We start from the raw sequence: 25926 nt of genomic DNA, 5'->3' as shown, positions 1-25926 counted from the left end.
GTATTTTGAACCTACAAATAAGGAGGTGGTGAAAATGTAACCTTAAATATAATTTATTTTTGTCACGGTTTTGATAATTTAAAGAGCTGTTAGTCACTGTTTATTGAAAGCATCAGGAAAGCTTTACTTGTTGCCCTGTGTTCTAATAGTTACTCACCAGCCCTGTTGGTCTGGCACACTCAGCAGTGAGTGACGATGGAAAGCAGATAACACCAGTGCACAGACCCAGACGTGAAAAGTCAGGGTCAGTCTCAGCTTCTGAACCAAGCACCAAAGAAAGCTTGCCAGGTAGGAAGGTAATTAAAGTATTGTTTCAAAAATAAATTTCAAGGTCTGTGGGGATGAGATCACAATAGCTTTGAAAGTAGGACCTAGGTAAATAAATTGCAAGTTATAATGCAGCTTCAGTTAACCCGAATTCAGTTAACTTTTGACGTTATGCCTTAGATTAGATTGCTAAAATTGGGATGAAGTTTTGCAGTAGATAACAATTGCAGGTCAATTTTTTAGAACATATTACAAAGACTGCTGATTTATATAAGCTATTTCACATAATGTAATTATGCAGGTGTCTGCAGAAGGAAAAATGGACATGGTAACGAGGAGCTGGAACTGATGCACGGTGGGTTGATACTGCAAGACATTTATTTGGGGTGAAAGGATCCTTAATTAGAGGAAAAGTATGTTGCTCTAGCAAAGAATAGCTTGGAGAGAGAGTAAAGAAACTGTTCAAAAGGAGAAGAGATCTGCCAGATTAGTAAAAAATATTATTATATCTGCCAGGAAGTAAGAAAAGATACTGCAAGTGACTCCTTCACCTTTTCAGTACTAGGAAAGCAGCAGAAACCAGGCTAATGGATCAAGGTGTTTTAGTCATGCTTTAGAAAAAAAATTGAGCTCAAGATTTGATTGAGGGGATCACTCATTAAAAAGTGGCATGGACGTAAGACCAAATGTCCATAAGGGAGGTGCTCATCAACAGCTATGACACTTTCAGGAGAATTTGGAATGAATTTGTCTGTAACTTGTATAAAATTCCTCCCCACTGTCTGTCTGGGATGGCTTGACTGCAGTCTTCATTGCTCCTGTCTTACTGGGTTGGAAATAAAGATATTAAGGAGTGTGAAATGAGGTGGAAATGAGGCAACATGTTGTCTATTCTCTCACCTTGTCCCCATCTTCTCCCTATAATCTGAGACTCAGTGCTCAAGAAGGCTCCTTTGTAGTGGTTTCTATATTGCTTCCTCTTATTCCTCTCACTTGGTGGAACCACGCAGAATCCTGTAGGTCTTGCTGAACCTGAGGGAGCATTGATTTTCTCTGTGCAAAACCACCATAATCTGAAAACCTTAACAGGTTTACATGCAAAAAGACATTCTGCATATTTCTGTATCAAGAATTAAAGCACCTTCTTCATTTAGGTGTGTGTAGCCTGTCCGTACTGCAAGACTTCATCTGCAATTTGTAACTGTGTATTTATAAATCTTTATGATAGTCTGACAAACACAGTATCCAGGCATTCCAACAAAGCTACCAGTGAGTGCTTACATGATGTCTGTACATACATTATGAAAAGTAGCTTGCTTTACTCTCACAGACTGTCAAATTAAGTGGCCTTGCTTTTTCTGTCACTGTAACAAATTCCCAGTTTTGTCAAGTCAGTGGGAATGCAGACTGTGCATAAAACAGAGGCAGGAGAAAGCATGAGATTCTAACACATGAAAAAGATATTTAGGTGGTTAGGTTTAATTTATTTTTCATAGCTGGGCTTTGGTTTTGTTTAAATACAGTGAGTAGTAGAATTTCTAGGGTTTGGAGGAAACTGGGACTTTACTGTGGTTCATAGAGGATGCATTTTAGTTTAAAATCCTTCTACTTTACCAGTCCAGGATCAGGAAGGCTATTTGCTATTTTTAGAAAACAGCATTTATCCAGCAGCAGAAGAGGTAGCACCAATTGACATTAACCCTTTCACTGGCTTCTCTTTTTCCATTTGGCTCTTGGGTGTGTGTATGTGCTTTGGAAGGGTGAGGACCGCCAGGTTTTCCATAATGACATTCTGTGACCAAAGTCACTCCAAAAATAAGGAATAATGTGCACTGTTTTTCAACCTGTACACACATTTGTACACACATTATAACTATGCACAAACTTATTTCCAGCTGGTCCCCATCACAGGTACCTTTGTATGAGCAGACACCTAATGAAGCTACAGACACTCGAAATTCACATGCACAGGCTGAGTATGTGCAAAACCAGTATCTGCAATGATCACATTTAACTTCAAAATTAAGGAGTTATGCTCTGTAATGCAAATTGCTGAATTTGTTCAGCTTGGGTAAAACAGGAAACATTTAATAATAAATATAGCTGCCTAATGTGAATCTTATGGAAACTTCTTCCAGGATAGTGTTTAACTTTGATTACTGGAATTTTCAGGTTTACGTGCAGCAAAGCATGGCAGAAATCCACTATTTTTTTTTTTTTTTAATAGCGCTTCTGCTGTTTCAGTGAGTATCTCATCTGCATGGAGAGGTCAGTTGGTCTGCAACACTGACTTTTAATGTAAGAGTGCCATACTTTAAAAAGTTACGAATATGGAGGATCTTTTGTCACTGCCAAGAGATTAAAAATAAACACCCAAAGGCTCTGTGTGCAAAGATTCTCAAAGGACCTGTTTACCTAGGGTAGCTCTGGTTGCCCAAAGATGGCTCTTTCAGATGTATTAGTGCATCATTCTTGGCATCCAGCTGTTGCTGTTGTGCTGCATCTGCTATCATCAGATATCCCAAGGTGTCTCAAATTGCAGTGGGTGGCAATGCAGGCACCAGATTCAAGCTGCTCATTTCTACTTGAAGCCAGTGGGAGCTGATGACTGATTTGACCTTCCTTGGTGCTTCCTGGCCTTGTGCTCCTGAGGGCTGGAGCCGTGCCACATGCATTTCATGTTGCAGATCTCACATCTGTCATTTCCCTGCCTGTTGAGGGGAATATATGGATATCTGCATAGATATACGTATGCATGGGAGAAAATACAACATTTTCTAGGGGAGTGTTTATATACATTTAAGCATGGGCTTAGTACCAGTTATGCATGTAGTTGGTAATGGTTTTCCTAGGTGATATAGCAGACTGGGAGCCTGATTCTGAGAGCTTCTTACAAGCTGCTTGGCACTTGCTAACTTGCATTAAAAGTGCAGGGATTCGGCATATGCTTGAATTAGGCTCTAAAATAATGAAGTATCTGCTTTATACCATATTGATCTCTGTCCTTTTATTCTTCTCCTCTGCCTTCACACTGTAAATTACATGTGGGTTTTTTTTTTTTATTTAGTAAACATAAAACCACCAAGTGATTTTAGTTTATGATCATATTTTATCTCGAAACAGTACCATTTACATTGCTTAGCTGACCACAAGAGGTTTAGCTAGTGCTTTCTCTCTCCCACTCTCTTTCTGTGAACCCGTGTTTGCTCATGTCTTATATTTATTTCACAATTTGTTTCCCTTTCAGATCATGAAGCTATCCTTTACAGCCACAAAAACATCTCTGTAATGATGACAGAGACACAGAAACTCATCTTATGAATGGGGTTTACTGTACAGCACTGGTAGATCTTTCCAGTTCTGTCCAGCAAGTCTTCCTGGGGGTACCCTTCACTCCAGCTCCTCAAAAGCCTGAGGATGGACCTCTCTAGAACCCAGTTCTACAGCCCATTCAATTCCTGTTGGTTTAGTTGAAGCTAGGCTTTGTGGAGTATGATTATACACTTCAGGACAAGCTTTCTGAAACCAAATAGGGTTTCAAGTTGCTGTCAGTGTATAGAAGTATTCACCAGCCAAATAAAATTTTGCTGTTGGAAAGGGGACTCATTGAACTGGAGAGCAGCTTCTTAATCAGAATTCAAAATAAATTATTCTGTATCAGTGAGCTACTGAGACTGAATGCATTAAATAAAATAAAACAAGGTCATTTAAAGTGTAAAATATATTATTATACAAAAAGAATTATGCAGTACAGATCTGATTACATGCATTTTTTTGAGCATCTTCATTAAGTAGCTGTTAGCTATTTATTTGCTAATCTTTATTCAGATTTTTAGATGCTGATATCTGTGCTTGCTTTTTACTTGATGAGCAAGCAAACTGGGTATGAATTCATATTTTATGAGGTGTCCTTCAAATAAAAATTTTCAGGAGGAGAGACAATGAAAGTTATTTTGTTGCTTATTTATTCAGTTTATCTTTTGTGCTAACTGTTAGGTTGGTTGTTAGCAAAAAACCCAGTAATAGAATAATGAAGTTTTGTTTGGAACAAATGCCCTAGGATAAGTAAAATTGAGGTAGATAAATCTGGGGTGTTTTGCTCTATTGCATGATACAAATATACAGAGCTGCTGATCATATAAGCCGTGTGCCTGAGAATCACTTCTATTCACTGCTGTCACTGCGGAGAGTTTCTGTAGAGACCATGCTCCTGATTCTTCAGTGTAATAGATAAACCTTATATTTACCAAAATACAGGCTTGCAATAGAGCTGGAGCCCAGCTTTTTTGTTAGTACTATGAAACTCCATTCTGTGATCTTTCTCATTTAGCTGAACATCCATCTTTTTCCCCTGACTATGCCAGTACTGCAGTGCCCTAGCAAACGCAACCTGATGAGTTAGACCAGCTTATTCATCTGCAGAGCACCTTCCAGGGAGCCTCCTTTGGCAGTCAGGGAGCATAGTTGGAAAGAAAAAGAGGTGCAAAATTATCCCTACGTTTGCCAGTCTCCAGCTTCTTTGAGAACCTGTCAGATCTTCTGACAACACAAGAAAATGAGAGCAGCTTTCCATTGCTCAAAGTGAAATAGTTATGGATATCCTGTTAGCTGCACAATGAACTGGCCAGTCAGGTAAAGGTGGAATGAAGAAGCAACTTGCTCAACTCTGCTGCCCAGTTCACCATCTTGGTCACCTTTCTGTTTTCCATTGGCAATGGAATTACCAAGGCTCATTGCCTTCTGTAGGCCTAGTTCTGAGCAAAGCCATCACGGCATGCACTGGGAGTGGCAGTTCTGTATGGATTTCTAGTGTAACCCAGATTTGGGGTAAATTGGTCTGTATAATCATAGTGATTTGCTGATGTAAAGCCTGTTTGTGTGTCTGCATAGTACCCCACAGTTCGCCTCTCTCACAGGGCGCTGCAGGAGGAACCTGCAGGGGGAGGTTAAAACCAATGAGGCAACCATGGAAGAGGCCTGGAGTGAAGTCTTAAACACCTCCTGAGCAAGGCTATTTGGTTAATTACCTCCTGAGTTTTTAATGTGCGCACCACAGACTGCGCAGCTCATGGAGTCTTCCTCATGGAAGGGGAAGGCCACTTGGCAGTGAACTGAAGTAACTGGAAATTCCTCATCATCTTTCTGACGGTAATAAGATTTAAAGCATGACAGCACAGAGGAAGAAACCAGCAGCTTTGAAGTATGCCAGAGATACTGGGATCTGGCAGTGATTTATTGTTTGTCTCACTTGCTGAATAATATATGCCTTATGAGTAACAACATGTCCTTTTGCTGCGTGAAAATTACTGCTCAGAAACAAAATCATATCAGTAGTGGAGATGCTGTAAAATTAATTCCTTTAACAAAGAAACATTTTATCCCAGTGTTTCTGTGTATTTGCCAGTATTGCAAGTAGAAAGGTGGTAAGCAATCTGGCAGAAACTGAAGGTATTCTGAACAGGAGAGAGCTTTATCATGGAGAATAGGAATTGTTCATTTGCTAACCCAAGTGCAAAAACAATTAGTGAATAAATAGCCACCCTAAGAATCCTTTAAAGGTCTGGATTGTTGTCATACTGTTGATATTATTGCCTGCTTTCACTGCCCCAAGAGCTCACCTTACTGAGTGGTACATATAAACCTATTGGGTCAAAAACCTCTAACTGGAGAACTGGTCTTAGAATTGAGCTTCTGACACATCTGGCATTATAGCAGTTCTCTGGAAATGTTACATCAATGTGTCTGCATGACATCTGATCTACCAGGGTTCTCCAACAAGGTATCAGTGAAATGTTTTCATCTATTGCATACATGAATAATTAGCCTATCAGCCTTCCTCTTGTATCTGTTCCAGTGTTTTTGAAAAGAGAGGTGATTTATGAAGGATTCAATGATTGCTGAAGATATTGCACATAACTGGATCAGTCATATTTTACCTGATTTTAAAGCTATCATTTTCACAGTGGAATCCATTCGTTCCCATTGCATCGCATAGACAAGTCCATTGACATTTTATAGAGAACAAGATCTTAAAAATGCTAACATCCTCAGTCTGTGAGCTGACTGAAATAATTGCATTAGAGAAAGTGCAGAGTTTTCTAATAATTTTGGCTTTTTATGAAACATTTAAACTGGTAACATTATCAGATGATCTTTTAAGTGAGTGAGTGTGTTTAATGAATTTAAGTGTTTCTCTACTGAATACAGCAATGCCAATTCAGTGGAGGGGAAAGTGGGTTGCTGGTGAGAGAAATTACAGAGATGCCTTAGACTACTACAGGTCATTTTCATCCTCTTCGATAGCAGGGTAAGAATGTGAAAATGTATCTGTAAACGCAAACTGCAAAAGACCTCTCTCTGCCTGTTTGAGGGGAAAAAATATAAACGGTCTCCCACCTTTCCAGAAACCAAAAGAATGGTTCTGCACAAGGTGCTGTGGCTTTGTCTTTCAGCTTTTGTTGGGAAAGTTGATGTTGCTACCACATTTGTCTAGGAGGAATTCAGGGCAGAGGATGTAATTAAATTGATATTTTGAAACAGAGTTTTGCATTAAATTTATATAAATATATGAGGGGTTCTTTGTTAGTCATAGTATTAGTTTTCCTACCATTTAAGCACAAATTTTAATTTTTTAATTTACTTTAAGCTGCTGCAGTATTTCCAGTTCACCACAACTGAAAGCTGCAAAATGCAAATGTTCTGGGTAAAGACTGCACATAATAGAAGTGAAGGGCTCTGGGAACTTCCCGCTCCAGGCAGTGATGGTTGTTCCATGTGGAAATGCAAGTTGTGTACAGAGCAAGATCTGGAACACCTTCTCATTTAAAAACACATCTGGAGGACAGGATTCCTGAATTCTGTCCACAGCAGGTAGAGCAGGTAATTCTTGCTGCACTAAGCAGCAAGAATCACTGTGTCAGTATTCACAGTGCTCAGTGTGGGCATCATGCCACAGAGTTAAGAACCCCCTCCGTTTAGGAGTCACCTCATCCAAGGGCTCTGGAACCACAGCCATATTAATCTTCTGCAAAATATGTGTGTCATTGTGAGTGTGGGTAGGGATATTGGGACAAACAAGGCAGAACAAGCTCTGGGGACACCAGATGTGCACAAAGAGAGTGATGCGCTAAAGTGGACAGACTTTAGGCCAGGAACTATCCTTTAACCAGTGTCTCTCTGAGATAATTCTATTACATGTGGAGTTTTGTTTGATCCAGTTCCTGTTAACTCCAACCATGGATTAAATATACAATCTTAATGAGTTTAAATTTACAAAGTATTCTATGCAATGATGTTAATAATTAACTACAATCATGTTAAATTTAGAGGCAGAATTGTGTTTAAGTAGAGATGGGAATATTTTTGAGGAGAGTGCACAATTGACTTACAAAACACATGAGAACAAGAATGTCATCTGCAAAAAAACAAGGAAAACACATAAAATCCAGTGTTCACTAATTCAAGCTAACAAGAGAAGCAAGATGCATCTGTATACAATTTATCTTCTCTGCAAAGGATTTCATGTGGAAATTTAAAAGACTAGATCTACATCTAAAATCTGTGAGCGGTTAATAAGAGCATTTATTCATAGAATCATTTAGGTTGGAGAAGTCCCTTAGGATCACTGAGTTCAACCATTAGCCCGGCACTGCCAAGTTCAGCACTAAACCATGTCCCTAGGTGCAGTGTCTGCAAGATCTCCAGGGATGTTAACTCACCCACTTCCCTCAGCAGCCTGTTCCAATGCTTGGTAAGTCTTCCAGTGAAGAAATGTTTCCTAATATCCAGTCTAAACTTCTCCTGGCACAATTTGGGGCTGTTTCCTCTCATTCTTTCACATTCAATCATATGTATCTAACAACCATTCATACAAAAACCTGTAAATGGCCCTGAAAGAGACACAAGGATAGGTGCAGTTATTAGGAAAAATGCCCCAGCAAATCTTTATGAACTTCTGAATGTGAAACTATGCCAAGAGTGGCATCACACAGCCAAACCTTCTTATTTCTAGTCAGAAATCTAGTTGGTATATTCTGTAAGAAATCAAGCATATTAATCATGTGGGTGGGAAGCTGCTAAGTATAGAATTGCAAAAACCTGTAGGATGGATCAGAAAGATCAGTGTTAGGAGCAGAGCTTGTGTTAAAAACTGCTTTTCCCCCCCACAGTGATCTGCAGACTAACTGGAACTCTTGACTGACAATTCTGTAATTTTCAAAGATACCAAAGCTTGGTTTTTTGTGCTTCCCAAATTTTGGCAACAGAAATGAGACAACTTGTTTAATTTCCTGGATGAGAGGGATAAACAATGTGTTTTAAAATACTACACAGTCTGTCACTTTTGCATTTAATAGTGCCATTCACGTTGTATCTTAGGCCAGCTGTGGGTATGTAATCATGACTGGAGCAGATACTTCAAATCCAGATACTGGATTTTGATGATTTTTTTTTTATTCTGAAATACAATAATCTAAGAACAGGGAAAGAAATATTTCAGATTGGCAACTAACTCATAGTACCTTATCTGACTGGCTGATTATATGGGATACTAACAGGATTAATCAGTAAGACTCCTAAAATAAACTTGTGTGTGATTCATGGAAGAATAAAAACTTCACCATCTAGTGGCTGTCAGTAAGGGTCAAAGGTACTGTGTTCACAGGGCTCAATCTCTGACCAAGCAAGTGCAGACAGAACACATTTTAATTTTAGGCTCTTGACACTGTATACTTAATTCAAGGTTGCAGTTAACAGGAACTGTATCAAACAAATCTCCATGTCTAGTCTAATTTTCCCAGAGTCTGGGAGGTACAGCTCTGCTCTGAAGTCCCTTCTGTTTAGCACATCATCCACTTGGTGCATATTTGGAGTCTGTTCAGTTGTTCAGGAAATATGAACTGAGGATGAAAGCACATTTTGCAAACCTGTTTTTCTGGTAACCAACTGAGGGTTAATTCACCTAAACAAATAAAGCATGGTTTGAACATGATGCTCTGTTTTATTTTAAGTAGTAATAATTCTGTGGGGAAAACTTTTCTACCTAATCCTTTCAGTTTCTGCTTGTTTTTTTATTTATAGTTCTTTTTAAGTGAAATATGTGTTTTAAGACCTTTGTGAAATTTTGAAGCTTGCTAGCCTGAACAGAATTCTGTACTTCTGGGTAGAATGCAGAAATAAGCAGTTCTTCCTCTGTCTGTATTTTACCTAGCATATCTGCCTTTGTCTGCTGTGCAACTGAAGTGTGCAAATAGCTTCATAGAAATAATAGTTTGATGCTCTTTAGGGTAAAAAGATAAATGGGCACTGAAGGCTTGTGGAAGTGCAGAATAAGATTGAGTTTAGCTGTAAAGATACAGGTAAGGATCCCAGACCTTCATGTAGATAGTAACCAAATCCCTGATTTCCTAAAGATGTCACAATACTTTCGCTATAGAACTCTGGCAAGTGCAATGACACAAGATAACTCAATCTGTCTAATGGAGACAAATAGCTATGGGTGTATGTCAAAATAATTAATGTTGAGCCAAGTTAATTTTTTCATTTAACAAATTGAATTGTTTCAGCTAATTATGTAGTGTGGCCTAAATGTGATGAGGGATATTCAGAGAAGAAAATTATTACTTTTTTCCTCCACTGAATTAATGAAAATATTAAGGAAAATGTACACTCAGAGTATTAAACAATGTCCAACTTCACATGCTGAATTTTGCAGCCTTCATTACAGCATGAGCCTCCTGAGCTTCTTTGACTGACTAATGCAGCATCCTCCTCAAGGCCCCCAAAACACTCTCTGGAGAAAACTATCTTGGCTATTGTGCTCCATACCTGTACAAGAAACACTTATTTTTCTGTTAGATGGGGACATCTCAGCTAGGTGTGTAAGGTGGTGTCATTGCTTCCTGTTACTCTGATGAAGAAACAGACAAAATGAAGGGCTGTTCAAAATTCTAGTACCTTTTCAACTTGTTGAGCTATTGCCTTCCCTAAGCAGGGGTGTAGGAGGTTAGGGATATTAAATTTTACTGATAATAAATACAGAAGTATGAAAAATTTGACTATATCCAAGTTAAAGTTCCCCTGAAAGGAGGGTGTAGCGAGATGCGGTTCAGTCTCTTCTCCTAAGTACTAAGAGATAGGACAGGAGGAAACAGCCTCAAGTTGTGCCAGGGCAGGTTTAGATTGGATATTAGGAAGCATTTCTTCACTGATAAGGTGGTCAGGCATTGGAACAGGCTGCCCAGGGAAATGTGAATCACCATTCCTGGAGGTATTTAAAAGACCATAGATGTGGCACTTTGGGATGTGGTTTACTGGTGGTTTAGTGGATTTGGCAGTGTCAGGGTAATGGTTGGACTCAGGGATCCCCTAAGGGTCTTTTCCAACATAAATGATTCTATGATTCTGTGATAATGAGTATGTAGGGAGCCGTAGTCATGTTCAGTGTGGACAAACTCAGAAGCTAATTCCCCAAATCCTGTAGGATCTGCCTTCTAGGCTTAGGTGCATCTATTTCACCATATCCTCCCAGTCCCCTTTTCAGTTTTGTTTTGTTGGGGTTTGTTTTGTTGTTTTTAAATATGTGTATTTCTTGTACCTCATCTGTTTTGCATTTTGTAAGGCTCATGGGCAGGTGCTCTCCTCTCCATGTTTCCACAATGACTAGCAAGGATTTACTACTGGGAGTCGAAGTTCTACTGGATTGTAAGAAGTGCAAGAATAACGTGGATCTCCTAAGCCTCTTTGTCCACACTATTAGCTGTAATATCACCAAATGGAAGGTCAGTTGCATGTGTAAGGTTTAGTATTAAAATGATTGTGTGTGCTGTGATTTATAAATCACATTACAGTAAGAAGTAGGAACTGCTTTGGTCCCAGGCAGCAATGCCAGGCTTCAGCACATCCCTGACTAGAAATGGCTGAGCACTGCAGAACAGATTCACTGACTCAACTCTCATTGGAATTGAGAAAAAACATCTTGTGGTCACCTTAATGTATGTTTCATGTTTGTGGCTTTAAATATGACACAATTACCTGTTCTTTGTCAAAATATGTTTCATTTCACAAAGGAAATCGTAAAACATTAATTATTAAAAGGTCTCACAGCTTCCACTTGTTCCTGTAGCTCAAATGTAAACTTTCAATACTTTGTAATTTTACAGCAGGCATTAAAAAGAGACTGTTCTCAAAATTACAGAGTAGTTCAAGTAGAAAGGGACCTCCAGAGTTCATCTGATTTATCTGTCACTGCTCCAAGTGGCATCAGCTAGAACAGGTTACTTGGGACTGTGTCCAGATGGATTTTGAATATCCCCAAGGACAGAGCCTCCACCACCTCTCAGCTTTCTCTTTCAGAGTTTGACCACCCTCAGAGTAACAGTTTTCTTCTTTGCAACTGCACAAAGACCTCTGAATTCTCCCTGTTTCCACCCCCCTGGCCACCTACTTTTGTCTATGGGCCCTTCAGAGCCACCTGGTCAGGCTGGTTTCTCAGAAAAGGTGTGAGTGCTCTGCCGATGACACTTTCCTGTTCCCTCATTTATGTGTGTGCTTTATGTGGCCACTCTTCCTCACAAGGTCTCTGCTGCCATGGCATCCTGCAGTCTTTGCTCCACCACTACCTCCCTTTCATCACTGTTTTCAAGTTCTCATTGCCAGGCTGCTCAGCCTCTTGGTAGGGATGATTTTGCCCCATTTTTCATTCTTATCCAAGGCAACTTGAGACCAGGGGAGCCACCTGTAGAATCACATATGACTTAGATCAGTGATACGGATAGAATGGGATAATGAGGAATGCTGGTGTGAAGAGAAGTGGGAGCAGGCAAAGTGAAAAGGCAGTAAGCAGGGAAATAGCTCTTTCTCTGCTGAGGAAATAATTCAGCAAAAAGAAGAATATGAGGCAGTTGTGTTCTTCTGACATTTATTAAATCTTTGAAATATTTTATGAGAAATACCTGTATTGTGAAGATCTCAGCTGTCTGCTGATTTATTAAAGAAATACGGATATTGATCTAGTACCAATATCCAACTGTGACGGACAAAAACTCTCTTAACAGTTTGAAGTTAGAAAGTGTATGTTTATTGCGACGCCGGGCAGCGTGTGGGATAGCTCCCAAATACACACCGCACCTTTCAAATGATTACAGAGTCCTTTTATCCATACAAGTATTGAATACCCCAAATACAAATGCATATTCATAATTTTGGTACATCCCATTCCCCACTTTGTATGCTAATCATTTCAAAAGCTATTAAGCATGCGTAGTTTGTTCTTTGAAATGGGTTGGTGGTCCCTTTTATGGGGAGGGGTCCCAAAATGAGGAAGTAAATGAAGTCTTCCTCATTCTGACCTTTCTACCTTTTCAATGCAAATATGATGAATGAACCTTGGTAGAACTCCCATTCTCTGTCTTCAATTGGTTTCAGAACAGAGGAGGCCCACAATTGTCTTATGTTCCTAAAAGCTATTTGTCAGTTTCTGTATTCTTCATTACAAATCCAGCTAACTAAACATTGTGTTGACAAGCAATCAATTATCAGTTAACTACTAACTCTTAACTTCATCAAGGCCTACTCATTTATTTTAATTAACTCTAGTAAGGCTTATCTCTAACTAAAATCTTACCTCCTCTAAAACCTCTAAATTCCTTTAAAGTTTATGTTTCATTGCTGCTGACAAAATGTGGCTGAACTTATGTGTGTTATTAGGTATACATGTGCATACACAGATGGCCTAAGAAAGTACTTCTTAGTGAATAAAAATTGTTGGACTATGCTTTGAAAAAAAAAAAAAAAAGAATCCACACAATGTATAACCCACCCTGTATATGATCCTCAAACTGAAATATTCATACAGCATTTCTCCCCCAGCACTTCAAAATTATGAACAACAAATATAGAGTCAAATTCTGTCCTTCATCCCTGTGATGGGCAACTTATTCCAGACTGTGTTTTAATAGTCTTTCATGCACCCATGTGTCAGATTAAATAGTAGAAATGCCAACTGGATGATAATGTAGTATAATTTCTGGAAGTATTGGCTTTTAATGTTAATCTTCAATGGGATGCTTTACTGCAGTCATGTACATACATTAGATAACCCTGGCATGCAGGGAGTATTTTAAGACCTACATAATTTTGAAACACTCTTTAATATTTAGTGAAAGCCATGATACATTCCATGCACATAAGATCAGAAGCAGACCTTTCAAGCTTGTTTTACTTCTCAGTTTAGATGCCAAATTGGGAGCCCACAGTATTTTGGTTTTCTGTAGGAGAGTTAAAATGGCACTACAAGCTGATCCACTGACATCTGAGCCCAGTCTTGGGCAGTCAGCTTACAAGGTGGAAGTGCCAAGAAGAATAATAAACAATTGTCTTCACATGCTTATCTTTTAATCTGAGATTAAATATGAGATTTCCAAAACAAATGCTGCCAGCTGTTATGGATTCTGGGATGTTGAACTGTGATGTCAGAAAATTCATTTTAGTTACTGAGCTCCAGCATCTGGTGCTGCCTGCACTGTCCAGAATCAACCTGTTAAATCATAGGTAACTTTAATTTGTAACTACTTCTCTCTCATTTTCTATTTATCCACTGATGATTTAAAAAAAACCCAACTGCATTCTTAAGCTTTAGAGTTAAGCAACATCATTTTATATCCACAAAAGAAAAAACTGTAATTCATAGATTTTGTAGCAAACAACATAGTTACAGATTTTCACATTGAGTTAGCTGCTGCTTAGAAGGAGGAAGAAGTACATGTAAGACTAGATTCAAAGCAGTTCTGTGAAATGTATCAGGCCCCTTTATGCAACAACATGCTACACGGGGGAGAGGAAAAAAATAAATCCTGGCCTTGATGTCAAAACAAGGTAAACTTCTTTTAATATGTTGACTTGTGGAACAAGTGCAGCATGAAAACAAAAGTGCAGAGCCCTCAGTAGTGACAGTGAATATTTTATCTTACCAAGAGAAAGCAACAAGAGACCAAATCCTTAAAGCATATGCCGTGCTGACAGTGTGCTCTTGCTGTGACAGTAATGGTATTTGCAATCCCAGCTGCACTCAAGCCTGTGCTGTAAAAGCACCCATTCCTTAGAGTGCATGTTGCCCTTTACTGGCCCTTAGCCAGATGAAGGATCTCTTCTCTGTTGCTCATGTTGCCCTGTAGAAACAAATGTTTATTAAACAATTATTTCTCTCCCCCAAAGTGAAATTATAGAGATTTTGGCATTGTTAGCTCTTCTGAAATTTTCACGGTGCTGGAAAGTATCTTTGGGTGACTGTAGCTTTTTGCACATAAAGCAACAATTCTCTGGCTTTTTACAAATATCAAAGCGTTGTTCTGAAATTCAGGGACTGGATCCTCATAGAAATGTTGAAGCAAAAGTACCACTGTTACTGCAGTGTTGTTGTTTGAGAGTGGTTGGTACGAATGTTTAGAGGGTGATTCAGGGCTGTGACTAAAAGTATTCACCAGTCTGTCAGATATCATTTTTACTAAGTCTAATGAGCTAAGAGTTGGTGAGCCGATTAAAGATAAAGGAAATTGCTCCTCTGGAAATGTGTTTGAATGTGTATGCTCTCCAGTTTTTCTTAGCACCCATTTGTTTGTTGTTTTCTCCTGATTGAGGCATGAGATTCAAAGGGAATTGGAGAATGTTGCTTATAAATTATGGATTTACTGCCTCATGATTACCATTCTTCATCAAAAATGTCAGTTTTTCCTTCACTAGTCAGTTCTTTCTCAGTTTCTCTATCCTCTGCTTAAAATTGTTCCCCATCACTGCATCTATTCTTAGCCTGGGTCTTTGTGTGGAGACCCAGCCATTCTACACTGACTTCTTATATACTACTTCATATTTGAGCAATTAAGGAAGTTTTGGGTGATTCACAAATGTGATTACATGGTAGCATTTCAAGACATCCCATTATTGCTTTAGAGATACAGCTTTGAAGAATGCATGTGATGGGCTTCAGAGAAAGTAAGGAAGCAATGTGGATTGTGGTGTGGTCAATGAGGGATAACCAGGAGGCACAAATTAAATCCTGGAATTATACATAATTCCTTCTGAGTGTGACCACTTGGGTTCTGCACTATCGAGAAGTAAGAAAGAGCAGCAACCAAGTCACTTCCAGCTCGGCTTCATTCTGAGTTTGAGCTCCTGTTTCAGAACTGCTGCCAGACTGCTTGGAACCCTGTCCACAACTACAGCCAAGACCACAGCAGAGCTTCCAGCAGTTCCAGGCTCCCAGGCAAGCTCTGGTTTTAGCTCAGACCCAGCATGCCCTCAGCTCCCACATATTCATTGCTATTGCCACCTAGGCTTGGTGAATTTAGGTTGGGAATTACCCACATTTTTGCCATCACATTTCTGACTGTATTGTAAGTATCCATTTTATCCTCACCCTATAGGCTTTTTGTAATAGGAACATAATGTAAATGGGCCAAAAGAATTGAAAAACCATTTGCAACTAAGTTTTTAAATTAAGTTGCTAAACTGTAAATTGCCATTTATCCACATGATTAGATTTCTCTTCTGGTATGCATTGATGCCCAGGATATAGCTTGAACCTCTAGAAATTTCTAAAAATGGTAATACACTGGTTTTGTTTCCATTCAAACATTAACTAAACCCCTGAGAAGTAACAGCATGGCTTCTGACCTGATTGTATTGTAAGTTCTTTCCTAAGCAACTATCAAGCAAAGATAGTCCTAAAATAATGGGGGAAGAAGGAATGCCATAGAGAAGAGTTTCTCAGGAGGGAGAGGATAGGATTGTTATCATTTAAAAGTGCTGCACTTTTCTTGTAATTTTAAAATTCTGTTTTACAGATAGACTTTCTGGTCAAGCTCCAGATGCTTTTGTTTGAGTAGCCTCAACCTCCCTATGGACTCAACAGATGTACCACGAAATGGCATTGCTCACTGGAAATGCAGATCCTAACTTCAGCTCCCACTCCTTCAACAACTTGGAAAACCTGTGTGAAGTACAAACCAAGAAAGGATTCTTCTACAAAAAGGCCAAACTTCTGCATCCTGGAGAAGACCTGTGCTGCTTAGCCCGCTTGGATGACCGGTCCAGGTTTGTGATCATCAATGTAGGTGGTATTAAGTACAAAATTCCCTGGACCACCTTGGAGAACTGCCCCTTGACCAGGCTTGGGAAGCTAAAATCTTGCAACAATTATGATGAGATCATGGACATCTGCGATGATTATGATGTTAGCTGCAATGAATTTTTTTTTGACCGTAATCCTAGTGCCTTCAGAACGATCATGACATTCCTGACAGCAGGGAAGCTGAGGCTTCTCAGGGAGATGTGTGCTCTTTCATTCCAGGAGGAGCTTGTGTATTGGGGGATAGAAGAGGACCACTTGGAGTGGTGCTGTAAAAAGAGATTGCGACAGAAAGAGGAAGAGGCAGCTGAGGCCAGGCTGTTTGAAAGGGAGATGGTATTTAATGAAGCTACACAATGTGCCTTCCAGGACAACAGCCGACTGAGTCTGTGCATGCGAAAGCTCAGGGATATGGTGGAGAACCCCCACTCAGGGATCCCAGGAAAGATCTTTGCTTGCATTTCAATCTCTTTTGTTGCCATCACTGCTGTCAGCCTCTGCATCAGCACCATGCCAGATGTCAGAGAAGAAGAGGATCGGGTAAGTGCAGCCTTTCTTGGGGTAGACTGTGTTTTGCATAGTTGTCTCCTCAGGAAAGGTGACAGGAAAAATCACTCCAGCAGATAGGCAGATACTCTGTTCAGTATATATGATGTGGAGGGCTGGCTGGGTAGAGCACAGAAAGCATTATGTAACTTAGAACTGAGGCAAGATTGGGCCAAACTCTGCCCTGCTAGCCCAGCTTAGCCAGTTCACACCAGCAGATAGCCTTACACCCCAGATTTGTTTTCTGATATGTCTAACCAGAAGACAAACTAGCTACTCTGGGAATAAAAACCAGCCTTTCTTCTGGTTTAATGTTTTGAGGTTAAGTTTAGAGCTAACAAATCAATTTTCCCTAAAGGTACTTTAACAATTTGAATGAACTCTCAGTGTGCCAGTGTAAAAACCACATCTAAAGTATTTTGATGCTATAGGGTGATGTAAAGGCCAGGGAAGCTAAGGCAGCAACTTAACAGCAGAAACAGAGCAATTGTCCCAATTTTCAGACCTGCTTAGTATTCTCAAGTGTAAACTGTGGATGATTCATGCCTTTGAAAATCAAGTCTTACAGATATTTTGTTTATTCTTAAGTTCATCAAATTTCCTAAGGGTTTAGTTCCTTTTTTGTTCACTTCCCTAGGATTAATTGTATGTAGGCCAATGAGAGCTTATCTGAAAAATGGTAGAGGAGGACATTTACATTTTCTTCATATACGTGCTGAAATGCAAACTGAGGAGTTGGGGTGGGGATGTTTTGAAGAATTCACGCCCTCTCTAGTTTTACCCAGGTCCAAGCTTGACATGAAATGTTTGGGCTTATTTCCCAGCCCCGTGGTCATTAAATGTGGTTGTGAACTTCAGCTACTAAGACAGTACTTCAGCCCATGAAGTGCTGCCTCTGAGCTGAAGGCTGAGCTCTCCTGGAAGCAGCTATTCCCATGTTCTGTCACACAGGGGCTGGATGGCTTGTGCCCTACTGCCATGAGCAGAAGAGGGAGATCATCCCCAGACCTGAGGCATTTACTGTTATGCCACCTTGAAAGTAAAATGCAGGGTGATGGAAAATGGATCCAGCTGCTCCAGAGAGACCCCTGCATCTGACTGAGCACCCTGCGTACAGTTAAACCCACCCTTTGCTTGCGAGGTCTGCTCAGGTTACATCTCACCTGAGGAGTTTGATTTAGAATCAGACTCATTCAGGAGCAGCCAGGAAAAAAGATAAAACATTGATGTGTTAACTGATATATGATTTATTATTAGATCTTTATTTTAAGGGTTTTTTGTGATTTAAAGTTTGAGGATGGTAGTACTGGGTACTAGTTAACACTACGTTGTCCTAATAATGTTTTTTTAAGATATCATTTCCAAAACACATGCCCTTTAGTGTAATTAGCCATCAGGGCTCTAGTACCCTGAATTCTAAGCACAAGGGATATTTTACTGTTGAAAACTGAGATGTATTTAGCGTTTAGCTGTTCCCAGGTTTAAGTGAGAGCTGAACTATTGCTTTAATTATGAATTATGAGAGTTTAGGAACCTTATGTTTTTACTAATGGTCCGAACATAAATAGGGACTCATAATAATAGGCCAATCGTTTTTTGGGTGGAGCAGGATAATAATGAGGATTGAGCAAACATATGAGAGAAGCCTGGATTTCTTGGTATGCTGGAACCATTAGAAGGAGCACATTTTCATAGTCAAATGCAAAATTTTGCAATAAAGATGAATGCAGGCTTGCTCATGTAAAAGCAGGGACTCTGGTTCCCAAAATGAGGCTCTAAATAATAATTAGGGTACAAGCAACCATAAATTCCTATTGCAGCATAAAGTCAGAAGGGTTAATGTCATCCTTGAATATCTAAGATGGGGTGTATTTATAAAAAGCTGGAAGATTTTTTGTGCCTGTATGCAGTATTGGTGAGACTGACTCTAGAATACTGCAGGTTCTCACATTCATGTTTTTAATGGTGTTTTGAAAAATAGGGAGAGAGCTAAAAACCTGTAAATCTTAGACACTTGGGGAAAATGCCATACAATAAGAAACTTAAACATTTCAGTTGATTTAAATTATTGGAAGGAAGGTGAGTAGTTTAGGCATATACGTGGGGTTTTTATGAGGGGAGAACTGTATAACCTAGAAGACCTTTAAATTAAGCAGGGGAATGATACATTGATAAAAGCTGAATCCTTATAAATTCATATGGGAAACTATATGCCAGTATTTAATACCAAGGTGATTCATTACTGGGACAGACTAGGAAGAAAATTAGTGGATTTCGTGCTTTTAGACATTTTCAGTTAAAAGCTCAGTGTCCTTTTGTTTAGCCCTCAGCTAAAGAGAATTTACTTAAATCAAAAGAAAAGCATCAACTGCAGATCAAGTTACAAAGGTGAAATTCTTGCAATACAGAGACGATCAGAATAAATTATCCAATGTTCTTCTGTGCCTTTAAATTCTAAAAGCATAGAGCTCCTGCAGATAATCTTTGTTCTGCACTTTGGACAGGGAAGGTCTGTGGACAGACTGGAAATGGTTATTTTGTTTGAGACAAAGGTGGCTCTCTTACACAGGGGACTGGTGAAGGATCACTTCTGGCAAGGCATCTGCTCACTTGGAATCCCCTGTAGGGTCTGGGACCATGGTTGCAGACTCCTTGTGTGTACTCCCTGTGTGACTTAGCAAGCCAAGGCAGCTCTGCAAGTAACATGTGTGGAGATAAGAGAGCTTATGTGAATACAAATTCATGGTAATAATCCTGAGCTCTATCCCCAGTATGTAGATTAAAATTTGTGCCCAGGGATAGCTCTTTGGTCTGGCTTTGCAGTCTCCTAACAAGCAGAAAAAGGATGCACGTCCCTCCTGACTAAGGAACAAATAAATAGTAAATACTATTTCAAAGGCACACCATACTCAGTGTGCACATTTCCCAGGCTTTCTGGCTGACATTGCTGTTGTTATGGTTCCATGTCAGGGCTGTATAGGTGCTCTAGCTAGCAAGCAGTGGCTTTTCCTTGAGCTGATGTTACTACAGAAAACAAAATCTCTATGTGCCATCTATCTGTCCTGTTACTGCTTCAGGGAAAGACAGAGAAGCCAATCATGAAAAAAAAAGCCATGCTGGGGAGCAATTTTCTATACCCTGATCCTTTAATGCCATCTGAATGGACCAGCTGTTACACCCAGTGATGTCCTGCAGAGGTGTAAATGACCTCACACAAGATGTTAAGTGTGGGAACTTAAAAGTTAGAAATAATTACCAGGTGGGTGATGAAATTATTTTAGGTGCCTGCCTTTCTCTTCTTAAATAGAGCAGAAAACTCAATCATACATTTTGTTAACTTTATTAGCTGCTCCAGGTGTTCTGGATGATAGTGGCAATCCCTGGTGGTTTAACAAGAGTGGGAAGGCTCATGCTTCCCTGTACTGTAGATACTTGTTCTTACTAAAGGTCACCTTGATTCACCTTGAGTGTTACTCTTTTTGGGAGTAATATAGTGTATTTCAGATGCTGCACAATTGTCAGTAGAGTTAACAGAATCAGATCCTGAACTACATTTCACTTACCAAAGTAGGATATATATTTAGTCCATTTTTTTCTCATTTAGCTTTTATTTACTAATTAAATTAAATAAAATCCACCAATTCAGTAATGCATATAATAGCTCCTTCTGGAAATTTCAGGAAAGGGACACTTCAAGTATGTGAAGAAAACAAACATGTGAAGGCAGTCAGGTTCTTCCATGTAAAGTAACAAGACAATGATAAACTTTTTATTTCAAACTTTTCTGAATGGGAGATTTAGATTTAATAGTGAAAAGTCTCCTCTAAAGGCTAAATCTGCTGAGACAAAATCATAGCAGGAGCCCTCAGGCACCAGGCTCTTTCAAGACCACCACAAAAGTCATCTCCAAGACATAAAAATAGCCAGAGGCACAGAGTATCCTCAAGGCATTTTAGTCATATCCTACCTTTAAGTGGACTTCTCACCTCTCTAAACAAATAGCAGCTATCGAGTGACTTAAAGAAAGCAGCTAATACATCAGAGAAGTAAACCAGTCAGGGATATATTACAGCAAAAGCTTTAAATATACAGTAAGAGCTAAACAACCAAAAGATATTCAGAGAGGTTCAGCTGAAAGCCAGATGGTCATCATACTAGACTCTTCATTTTTTTCTTGGTGAAAACAGAAATGTCAACCATTTCTCTCTGAAAATGAGTCTTCTCTTCTTTGTTAGACAGCAGTCTTTGTCATCAGAGAGGAAAAGGTGGAACATAGATAATAATATCAAACATTCTGTCCTGATTCAAAAAAGCATTTATAGGCCTGAGACCCCTGAGCTCAGTCATTTGTAAGCAGCACAGTGCAAAACAGGAGAAGCAGATCAGAGAGCTCATTCTTCACCACACTTCGTAAGGTGTTGGGAAAAGCTAGCCTAATTAGAGATGCTGTGATAGGAAGGTTCAATAACCTTCAGCTGTAGAACATTACAACAAAGAGACTTATAAATAATGAAGTTAATAATAGCTCATAAAGCCAAAACTATTTAACCTTCTAAGCTCAATTTACACACCATGCTTCAACTTCCATAATGTTGAGGATGGGGAATAGGTAAATTGTGAATGTGCATTTTAAACAATCTTGTGACTAAAGGTTTCATTTCACAAAGGTACACACAAAAGTAATCTCAGACAAGGTTAAGAGAGTCTTGTATAATGGTTCTCAATAGCTTTTAATAGACAAACTGTTCTGTAAGAAGCTGGATGAGCAGAGGGTGAGGCTGACTGAAAACTGTCTCAATGGCCATGCCCTGAGCATGGTGATCAGTGATGCAGAGTCCAGTTGGAGCCCAGTAACTAACAGTGTGCCCCAGGGGTCTGTACTGGTTCCAGTCCTTTTAGAATTCTTTAGTAGTGGCCTGGAGGGTGAAGCAGAGTGTACCAGCAGCAAGTTTGCTGATGACACAAACTTTGGACAAGTTGTGGCCGGACAGTTGTGCTGCCGCCCTGAATGGCCTTGACAGGCTGGAGAAACAGGCTGAGAAAGACTGTGGACCTCAGCAAACTCAGCAAAAAGAAATGCAGAGTCCTGCATTCCTGGTGAGGAACAGCCCCACACATCAGTACGTGCTGGGGCCACCCAGAGGGAAAGGAGATAGGTAGAAAAGGACCTGGGGATCCCGGTGGACACCAAGTTGACTGTGCCCTTGCTGCAAAGAAAGATGCTGGTATCCTGGGCTGCATCAGGTGAAGTGCTGCCAGCACATCAAGGGAGGAGATTCTTCCCCTCAGCTCAGCACTGAGGAGGCCACGCCTGGAGCAGTGTCCAGTGCTGGGCTCCTCAGTGCAAGAGAGATACAGACATGCTGGACAAAGTCCAGTGGTGCTTGCTGTCCTAAGATGGCACTCTGTTTGAGACTCTGGAATTACTGGTGTCATTTTTATGACTTTACCTCTTTTCTGACTGTTCAGTTGTTGTTCTGCTTGTGATACTGAGACCTTAATTTTAACTCAGAGTCACATGTGATGCATAAATGGTTTGTTTTCATGAATGAAAGTATTAATAAAATTGCAGGTTGTGTTTTTACTTTCATTGTGGAATAAACTGTTCTAGAAATCACAGCACAGTCAACAAAAAACACGTATTAAAAAATATCTCCCTGCTGGTGTTACAGATAACTATATATAGTGTATAGGCACTGAGGGTGACTTTTTATAAAAAGAATCCTGGGGAATTGGACTAACTAATTTCCCTGGGGATCATCTGAGAATTTGTTATACCACTCTCAGCTCTGCTGTTGAAATGCAAAAATCATAAGTTCTAACAGTATCACCAGTTCTGGCATCTGAACTGATCTACTGTACTTGTACCCTATATTGCTAATTTGCATTTTGCGTCTGCTCCAGACTCCTCAGGCCACAGCTGGCTGGAGGCCAGGGAAAGACTAAATGACTCAGTAGCAATGGTCACCTGCCTTTTCTACGTTGTGCACAAGGAAGTTCCTGTAGGTGCATGAGATTCATATTCAGTTTAATATTCACATGTCCTTGTTTAAGGGATGTAGGCCTCAGAGCACTGCAGAACTCTGTTTTAACTGGAAGTAAGGTGTTTCTTACTTTTATTCCTTTCATAAGCCAAAGTAGGTTTTCTCCTCAGATAGTACTTAAATCAAACTGGTAACGCACACTCCAAATTACAAGCTTAGATAGCATCCTTTACTTACAGTTTCAGTTATCAGTAATAAGCAAATGTTTGCTTTCTTGTTGAAGTTCTCAACTGGCCTCATTTAGTTCCATCACCTGTTCTGTGTAGTCTTGCCTTTAGATTGGAAATGCTTTGGGGCAGAATATCTTAAACAAAATGTCTATGGCCATCATAATAAAAATAAAACTACGTAACTGCTGTTCAGGTACCTTCCTTATGCCTCACCTGCAAGGCATGTTTCTAGGCAAGGAAATTCTTTTTTGCAAGTGAGACCAAATTAGTTCATGCTGAATCCAAACTGAGGAGTAACTGCAAAGTTCTCAAGTCTGAGTCATGCTGGCATGGTCTCGCATCTCCTTTCTGATGGTCAGAGACATTTGCTAGGTAAGTTGTCTTTCAGAGAGACCAGGTTTGTCTGAAAGCAGTGGGAAGTGAGGAGGTTTGGTTTTAATAAGTGGTGTTGCTTCTGTGTGTCATGCAGACAGCGTTAAAATCACGGAGCTGAGAACCTCTGCACTGCTCAATCTAAACCTTAAATGTCAAGTTCTGTGGGGCTTTCTGAGTGGTGTGCATCTTTTATCTGACTCCGGTGGAATTTATAAGCGTGAGACCAATGGCAAAATGTTCTTTGTAAATACTGAGAAGTGGTGATCATGTCCTTTGATGATTTTCCTGGGAGCTGTCTGTGAGGCATTTGATAGATACAGTCTCTAATGTAAAAGAACACATTTGGTTTTGCTTTGTGGATCCGAATCTCAATCCCTCCTTTCCAGCTGTCCAAATCCAGGTGTTATATGGAGCATATCTCAGTATCAGTTTATCTTTCTGAGTTCAGGATTGCTGTATTCACGCACTGAGAAGACACACTGGGTACTGGGAGTTGCCAGCATTACTGCTGTACATCTCACTGCCCTCTGTACCAGCTCTGCCAGCTACTGCCCGGGACCCCTGCTGCCTGCAGGGGCTATTTAACCCCTGGTTAAATAGCACATCATATGCCAGCTTTGCCAACTCTTTTACAAGACAGTCCTTCCTCTTTGCAGGGCTGCCTTAAGCCGCTAACAAATAGAAAACATATGAAGGAATGATTGGTTGTTCTTGCAATTGGTTGTGTGGACAAAATGCTGGATAACAACTGGCTGTACCTGATAGTACCATCATGGCAGCTGCTTCAAGAGCAGATAAAGGAATCATCATCCTAGTAAGAAAATCATCCTCCATTGTATTAGGAGGATTAGGAGGTATTTTCTTTCTCTAAGAATTGCCCTTAGATTGAGGGTGGGGACATAGCACTGCATGACAGGTTTACACTGAGTCCCTCAGTTAGCCTGCAGACCTTCTGCTCAAAATTCCACCTCTCAGCGAAGTCGCCGCCTGAGCTCTCAATGCCCAACCGTGGCTCTCATGGCAGCGCCTGCTATTGGATTGCTTTTCCCAAATAAGGAGAGAAATCCTTATGGGTCAAGGATCTGCCCTGGAACATTTTGAGGACAGCAGGTTACAGTATAGGCTTTGGGAGGAACCTGAGATTCTCTGCAGTGTTTTAGGCTTAGAAGTGAAAAAAATGCAGAGTGTTTCTCTGCCCTGCTTGGGATAAGGCAAGAGTTGACTAAGAAAATTACTTTTGACTTGTTAATAACTTTATTCTGTGCCAATGAACTCTTTCAGTCTGCAGGATATCTTCTCATGAATAAATAGCAAGCTTGGGTCTTCTTTTAAATATTATATAAATATGCTGCAATGTAACATTAGTGATAAATAATTAAACAGCTAAAACTATTTCATAAAAGCATTTGTAACTTTGTCACATTATTAACTGGTTTATATTTGGTGCAGTGTGGCTCACCCAGCAAAATATGCTCCATGTTTAAGTTATTTTAATATCTCTCTCTGGTTCCACCCCCCTAAGTATCTGTCCCTACCAGTGAGTTTGTTCTCCAAACTTCCAGGTAAATCATCCAGGGAATTTCTAAAGCTATCTCACAATAATAGCCGCTTGGCCTTAGACATGCTTGTAAAATTACTACAGCTACTCATCACAGCCTAACATTCTGGGGGTACAGCAGAGCTCCTGTATTCCATAGATTGCTCCACTGCCTTTTGTAGGACAGCTTGGGCACTGTGGGCCTACTGAGTATTGTCCCAGTGTTCTGAAAGAGAGAACTCTTTCATTTATTTGAAATGAAAATATAATCTGGAAAATTCATTTCAGAACTCCAGGATACGTTGCTATCAATTCTAGAGGTTTGGAATGAAAGCAAGCAGGCAGATGTACATTTGGCTGCAACTCATATAGTTAGGCTGAGGTAATGAGCTGATTCATGTGTACGGCACTTAGAAGAATTGCATTAAATCATTCAACATTATAAATGCTCGCATTTTCATTGCCTAGGGTGTGGCAATGGAGATGAAATATAAAAGTTTTTGAAACGGGATTTTTGCAGTGTAGACATTTATATTCAAGACAAATTGAATAGTATACACATGGGAAAAACATGGTTATAAGATTTTTTGGAAAAGTTTTTAAACAAAGGCTTGAGAAAGGTCCAGGAGAAATCTATAAAGCTGTTAGGTTTTCTAACGGTAAGCATGATATTAGTTCCAAGTAATCAAAACATCAAAAACATATTATTGAGTACAATCAGTCACATTTGATCTAGTCTGTGTAGAACACCACTCATTAATCAAATTTAATATAATTTTTTGAGGTTATAAAGTTTTCAGAAGAAAGTAACTTCTGATGTAGGTACTTCTGTAAGACATTTGAATTAGTGCTGCACAATATTCTTCC

General features: G+C 39.7%; 2 protein-coding genes across 7 annotated transcripts in view; one reads left to right on the top strand and one right to left on the bottom strand.

Annotated features, from left to right (window-relative positions):
* Nucleotides 1-25926, bottom strand: part of SLC66A2 (solute carrier family 66 member 2) — a 165521-nt gene that overhangs the window by 47812 nt on the left and 91783 nt on the right. The window lies entirely within an intron of this gene.
* KCNG2 (potassium voltage-gated channel modifier subfamily G member 2) overlaps nucleotides 1-25926 on the top strand; it is a 53737-nt gene that overhangs the window by 14314 nt on the left and 13497 nt on the right. For all 4 annotated transcript variants that reach the window (XM_054000360.1, XM_054000352.1, XM_054000377.1 and 1 more), the window contains exon 2: nucleotides 16104-16927. In XM_054000360.1, coding sequence (XP_053856335.1) covers nucleotides 16172-16927 — 756 coding nt within the window. In that variant the 5' untranslated portion in view covers nucleotides 16104-16171. The remainder of the gene's footprint in view (nucleotides 1-16103; nucleotides 16928-25926) is intronic.

The sequence above is a fragment of the Vidua macroura genome, chromosome 1 (genome assembly GCF_024509145.1).
Source record: "Vidua macroura isolate BioBank_ID:100142 chromosome 1, ASM2450914v1, whole genome shotgun sequence".
NCBI classification, from domain to species: Eukaryota; Metazoa; Chordata; class Aves; order Passeriformes; family Viduidae; genus Vidua; species Vidua macroura.
The sequence above is the reverse complement of the archived record's forward strand: the minus strand, read 5'-3'. Positions and strand labels throughout refer to the sequence as shown.